Here is a 6,985-nt window from a genome sequence, read left to right as displayed (position 1 = left end):
ATCTCTTGCTGTGCATCATGAATGCATGCTTGAAGGAGCAGATGAGCAGGATTCTTTTCTGGCAGAAGGAAAATATTTGGGCCTCAGACCCCCCCAGGACTGAGGTCCACGGTCCCGGCTGGGAGGAGTGTGTGTGTGTGTGTGTGTGTGTGTGTGTGTGTGTGTGTGTGTGTGTGTGTGTGTGTGTGTGTGTGTGTGTGTGTGTGTGTGTGTGTGTGTGTGTGTGTGTGTGTGTGTGTGTGTGTGTGTGTGTGTGTGTGCGCGCGCGCGCGCATGCGCAAAGCCAACTGCCATATTCTGTTTCGGATGCTTCCTAAGCAAGCTACCAAAACATGGACTCCCAGCCATTCTCCCAAAGGCATGGCAGCCAGAAAGGTCTTGTTTGAAAACCAGCTGATTTAAAACAATTCTAGAGAGCATGGGAAGGCTCCAAAGGGCACCCCAAAAGCCACTGGGCCGGCGTGCCTCTCTGAGCCACTCTGACACTAGGGAGATGAATTGGCCTCACGTGCACTTTTCCTTCCAAGCATCCTCACCCCTTGCCTTCTCTTTACACCTATATTTAGAAAAGAATCTTCCAGATAATCACACACTCACCAGTCCTACTGGGTTGAGGTGAAAGGACTCTGATCAAATACCAGGATGCGGGATTAATGAGATGCTAAGAGTTCCTTTCTGGCCTAAAATTCCTCCTTCTCTCCTCACTGGAGTTCAAATCGTGTGATGTGGATGCCGTTGTGGCTTTAAGCCCCCCGTTCCTGTTCCTCGGCACCTCTATGGTCAAGCATTCACGCCACCATCCAACATCCGGGCAGAGCTTCAGAGAATAGAAAAGTGGTTTCTTCTCATAGGACCCTCCCTCCCTCCCAAATACTTGACTGCAAGTGTATTCTGAAGGTGCCACCTTTTAGAGTGACAGTGCACTTGAGTCTCCCCTATTTTGAGGGCTCTGGCAGTGCAGCACCCTGGGAGGGAAACAGAGCTCACCCCTGGATTTCTCCCCTGCAACCCAAAGCCTCTTAACACTCCGGGCGGTACTGCTCACGCCTGCAAAGACTACGGATCTATCATCACGGCTTGAGGGTGGCCTTGTTGAACAAGGTGATCGATTCTGGCCCTTGGAGCATAAATTACCTGCTCTTTCATCGTTGAAAGAGTATCATTTTATTCTCTCGATTCCCTTAGCCAGCTTTGCCCCTCATCCACTTCTTCACTGGGACTCTCAGATCTCTCATCTTCTCTGAAAACTTTCCTTTGTCACCTGTCACCTTTATAGAAAGAAAACATTTTCTTAGTTTGCCAGCATCCAGCGAGGCCAGGGTGGTGAAAGAGAATGTTTGTGTAACACCTTTGCTGCCTTCAGAGGGGCATGGGAGGGAGGGGACGGGGCAGGTTCTTTTAGCAGCTGAGGAAAATGGAAGGGAGAAAACAGACTGGTTTTGGAGTAGTGCTGTTTAAGTCTCTGTGCTAAATTTCAACCCAAGTTAATCCAACAAGAAATACCCTTTTCCAACCTAATCTTGGGACTTAGATTTGTACGAAAAACACCATGGGCATGGATCCTGAAGATGCATGCAAGTTGATGCAGCCGTAGCACGGCATTGCTGATAGGAGAAACAGCCTGTTGCTGGTTTTTTTTTTTTTCCTTTTCCCTCTACTGCTGTGTTTGCTATTTTACAGGTCCTCCACCTGCCTTCAGGATTGAGGCTGTACCACAAATTTGGCTGCAGCTGCAATACATCCAACCACACCTATTTCGATTTTAAATATAATAAATACAGTGAAGAAAACAGAAAGTCTTCAGTAAAGAGTCTAAAGAAAAGACAGCCGACACTCTGGGCTTTCCATCAAATGCCACATGGTCTCTGGATGAATTTCTCGAGGAGGCTGTAGTTGAGTTTGTATCTGTAAGTTCCCTTGTCACGTGGAGCTCTCTCTAGATGGAAACTTCATACTCTCTGGTTTCCTGTGTGAGAGAGAAGCACAGATCTGTTGACCCCTTGTGTGGCAGAGTGACTCATGAATCGTTCTGGATCTTCACCCTTCTCTGTATCCAAGATATTGGACATAGGACTTTGCAGTGCTCTTTACTCTAAACTTGACTTGCTTTTACCAATGGGTTATGGGAAAGTGGGTCATAAGAGGGGCCTGAAAAGTGCCTGTGTGTTTCTGCTGCTGGCGTCCTGCCCTTCTGCCTTCACCACGAGTAGAGCATGCCTTGATGGCCTTTAGTGCCGGCAAGAAGATGAGAGTCATGGACAGCAGAGCTGAGTCATCAGCCAACCACATATGTGTGAGTGAGCACTGCCAAACCAGGACTACCACCCAGCTGAAACTAGCTGAAAACACTGTCCCATGGACTGATGAGCAAATTAACGCTTGTTACTTTGAGCGACTGAGTTTTGGGATTGTTACTCAGCATTATCATAGTGCTAGGTGACTGATACATACACGAATAAGTCTTAATAAGGTCTAGTTTCTAAAGGGCTATTTTTCATCAGCTTGACCTTCTCTGAGGATTCAGAAACAAGCTATACACAATGTAAAATAACATATGACCTTGTCTTACCAGTGCCATATCTAAAATGACCACAACACGTAGGCAGCAACCAGTTCAATTTCTCCAATACTCGTGGAGTGTGTGTAATATACTCCAGGCCCCCAGGGCAGAGGAGTAGGGAGATATAAGAAGTCATAGGCTCGGCCCCATGTCACTGTCACATGCTTTAATGGAGGTCTACAGTTCCCACTGGGTCAACACAGATATGCAATTCTGTCTGTGCTTCATGGTAGATGCAAGTTTGGGGGGCAGGCTCCAAGGTGGTCTTCATGGTCCCCAACCTCCTGGTATTCACATTCCTTGTATGATCCCTTCCCCTTAACTGTATGCAGAACCTATGATTTGCTTCTAAGCAACAGAATACAGCAAAGGTGCTAGGATGTCACTTCCGTGTTTGTATTTTGTAGGATTGCGACCTCTCTCTCTCTCGCTGACTCTGAAAAAGCAAGCTGCCATGTTGTGAGTTGTTCTATGGAGAGGGACACATACAAAGGAACTGAGGTTGACAGCATGCAAGAAACTGAGCCCCTTAGTCCAACGACCTGCAAGAAACTGGATGCTGTCAACAGTCATGTGAGCTTGGAAGTGGTTCCTTCCCCAGTCAAGCGACAGATGAGACTGCAGCCTTGACTGACACCTTGATTGTAGCCTGTGAGTCCTGGAGCAGAGGACCTACGTTAGCTGTGCCTGGACTCCTGACCTACAGAATCTATGGGGTAATAAATGTGTGTCCTTTAGGCTCCTAAATTTGCAAAAATATTATTACACATCAATTGATAACAGGAGGTCAGAGGAAGCAGGAGTGCTGCAAGGTTAGCACGGACACGGAACAAGTTTATGCCCCCAATATTGGGAGATGATTGTACATCGTCACACAGTGAATTTGAAGGTTGTGGTTTTGCAAACTCGTGACCAGCCTTCTTGTTCTTCACACATGCCTCTGGGCCTTTGCACGTGCTCTCCTGTCTTCCTGGCATCTTTTTCAGCCACCTTATATGACTCAGCTTTCTCAAAGATGAGATGAGATGGCCTTCTCCCATCCCATCACACACTCATAGCACCCTGTCCACTTCCTTTCATGGCCCTTAAAAATTATGGTTGGCCCTTAAAAATTACGGTTTGTTGCAATCAAGATATTCACTGGCATATTTGATTGTTTGAGGTTCAAGGAGAGGCAAGAGAGGCTAACAGAGTTGCATCCTGGCTGCAGGCTGTGTGTTCTGGCTGTGTGCAATCTTGACCAAATCGTTTTTCCTCTCCCTGAACCTCAATGTCCTCATCAGCCAATCAGAAATAACCAGAGAATCCATCACAAAGAGTTACAAGGATTCAAGGGGATTATGCATTTAAGGCGCCTGGCCCATAATATTACTATTACCATTACTACTACTACTACTATTATTGATATCTGTCTCCTTTGTGAGCTTATAAGCTCATTAACGGAAGGACTGTGTCTATTTGGTTCAGCTGTGTCCCTAGTACCAACACAAGGCTGCTGCTCAAATGTGTGGGGATGGTGCGCACTGCCATTCAATGAGGAATATAGTTTAATAAGATGTTGGGAATGCTGCCCACTGCCACCAGGCCACCGCTGGGCTCGGACCCATTTTAGCTGTCTCTCCATGGGTCTCTGGTGCAGCCCCTTCTTTCTGTGGCCATTCTGCTAAGAACAAAGAGTTACAGGCTTGTCATCAATTCCTAGAACGAGCTGAGTTCTCCAGCAGTTACCTCAATAGGGGTCTTGGCGGGGATGAGACAGGAGGACCACTGGCCATGCCTTTCTGCCAGCAGCATCGTGAGCAAAAGGAAATTAAACCTCCCGTTTTGACGTCGATGGATTCAGAGCAAAGAGGGAGGCACCAGGGAGAGAAGAGAGACCCACTCACCCCTGTCTCATAAATGGGGTTGTCAAACTCGGTTTCCACGGTGATCTGGCTGTAGGGGTGGGAGTACATCAGGGGCAGGCGGAGGTTGGAGTAATAGCGGCATCTGGAGAAGAGACGGTGAAGGGAAGATAAGTTACTTTTCCTGGACGAGGAGACACCTTACAGTCCCACAGGGGAGTGGTGGGTGCCACTTCCTGAGCATGGGCACCTCCATGGATAACAAGGAGGATGTGTGGAGACGGCCTCTTGTAGGTGAGAATCCGAGTGGGGTAAAAGCTGAAATCATAATCGCTCTCAATTTCTAACCCAGTCGGTGATCCTTAAAACCCCGGACCTCCCCTTACTGGAGCTTAATGTGTTTTCTCCTGTAAGATGATACAAGTCCCTCTTTAATGCAAAGGGCAAGCGCAATAATAATGAGCATTTATTAAGCATATACTGTGTTGCCTCAGAGCAGCCTTCCCTGACCACCTATTTAGATCTGGTCTCTGTTCCCACACCCTGTCTCTTTCCTTTATTGTGTTTATTATAGTGTGTGATAATGTGTGTATTTCTCCTCTTCCCCCTTCCAGACTGTGAGCTCCACAGGGACCATTTAAAGTAGGCAAATGCCTGCCTCAGGGCCTTTGCACTTGCTGCTTCTCTGCCTGGAATCCTCCTCTCCCAGGTATCTGCATAGTTTACTCATTGTTGCTTTCAAGCTCTTACTCAAATGTGATTTCTCACTGGAGCCTCCTCTACCCCTCCCCCACTTAAAATGCAACCACTGCCTCACCCCAGCTCCCTTTTTCTCTCTTCTAAGTTTTCTTTTTCTCCCTGCATTTTTCACCTTCTAATGTACTACTTACTTTTATATTATACTTTACTTATTGTCTCTCTTCCCCCATTAGAACCTGTGCCCCACATGTCAACGATTTCTTTTTGTTTTGTTCACGACAATGGTCTTAGAGCCCAGAAAATGGCCTGGTACAGAGTCGGTGCTCAATAATTGTGAAATTGAACGAATTAGTGAATATGCTAGCCATAGATGAATATCTTCCTTCCTTGTTAAAGGCACGTTCTATGATCCCCGACACCTGGGACAATGACATTAGACTGTCAATGCATACATGCTGAATAAGTGAGGGAATGAATGAGTGAATGAAGGGAAGAATGAGTCAGTGTGCCTGGCAATAGGAATTGTCTCTCTCTCCCATTAAGCATTAGCTCTGTGGGGTCAGGAGCGTGTCTGTCTGATTTGTTGCTGCATGCTCAGCCCTCCTACCATGAAGGGCTGGCAGGCGCACGATCTAAATATTTCTCAGAGTTGAACTGAATCACACCATCCCTTCAATCACACAAATGCCACTGTCCCCAAGAGTGGAGACCTTGAGGCTCAGGGTCCATGACGAGCCCTGCCCCTCAGCACGCTGATCGCCGAGTGGGTGAGAGCCCCACTCCCACCCGAAGCCCCGTACCTGGTGATGTAAATGTAGGCTCCTCCCAGCAGCAAGGAGATGAGGAGGGCCGGGATGAAGATAGCCAGTGCCACGTTTCCCCCTTCCAGAGATGTCTCGGCTGCCGCTTCTGCTACTAAATGCACAAGCCGGTGAAGGCCCCTGGCTCCCAGGGGAGTACCCGCCCTCCCAGCCCCGCACCCACTCCAAGACCTAATGTCACAGAGCCAGCCACTGGAGAACCATCTCCAGAAGGGAGAAGAGGCAAAGAGTAAAGGAAATGGTGCTGGTTCTTGGCAACAGAGCCCCAGACCTATTCTTGGATGGGGTGGTCATCAGTTGAAATCTGGTTAAAATCCAATTCCAGGGAAGACCTGGAGAAAATCCCCAACGTGCTAACTGGAAAGGCAGATCTGCTTGACAGTCCATGGAGAAGACAGAGTTGTGTCCAGACTGGCAGGTCCCTCCCAGACCTGCTCAATCAGACCCTCCAGCAGAGGGTGCTGAGCAGCTGGGTCAGTGCTCGGTACCTGCACACCTCATGACACCCCCACCGCACACCCCATGACACCCTAACCATGAAGACACAGTTTTCATCCTCAGAGGCCATGGCTGCACACTCTCAGGCAACCCTCTCGGCCTCACCTGGGGCCTCCCGCTACCTCCCAGTGGTTAGAGGAAATCACAAGAACTATGATGATTATTGTGGAGGTGGAGGCGGGGAAGGGGGCGTTTTCCGAGAAAGGCTTGAAGGCAGACTCCACATCCCTTCTGGACACACTCTGCCGTTCTCCACAGCCACGTCTAACAGAGCTCGGCGTTATGCAAATCTGCAATCCGTTAGCCACCACTCCTTGGGTCTGAAAAATCAGTCTTAATACCCACGATAAATGTGCGAGCCCAGAACATTACGATGGCATCACACCCGCTGAGCAACCCAGGCCTTTGAGATGTTCTCATGGTCCATTGGCCGTTGCAAGACAGCGAAGGAAGGGCCTGCATAGAGCCTAACACCACAAATGCCCTTCTTCTTCTAGCGGAGTGCCCGATACATGCTCCCCACAGCCTACACATGTATTTGAGCTCCAGCTCTGTCTGCTTGG

The 6,985-nt window shown here is 48.5% G+C and overlaps 1 protein-coding gene across 1 annotated transcript in view; it reads right to left on the bottom strand.

Annotated features, from left to right (window-relative positions):
• Positions 1-1,936: 1,936 nt before the first annotated feature.
• The window catches only part of SEZ6L (seizure related 6 homolog like), a gene marked incomplete at both ends in the record, with an annotated part of 195,154 nt that continues 190,105 nt past the window's right edge, over positions 1,937-6,985 (bottom strand). Inside the window, 3 exons of the mRNA XM_082668040.1 lie at positions 1,937-1,966; positions 4,447-4,549; positions 5,904-6,018. Of these exons, the coding sequence (XP_082524166.1) occupies positions 1,937-1,966; positions 4,447-4,549; positions 5,904-6,018 (248 nt within the window). The remainder of the gene's footprint in view (positions 1,967-4,446; positions 4,550-5,903; positions 6,019-6,985) is intronic.

Source organism: Grampus griseus (genome assembly GCF_964374135.1).
Source record: "Grampus griseus genome assembly, chromosome: 12".
Lineage (NCBI taxonomy): Eukaryota > Metazoa > Chordata > Mammalia > Artiodactyla > Delphinidae > Grampus > Grampus griseus.
This window is presented reverse-complemented; position numbering and strand designations above follow the sequence as displayed.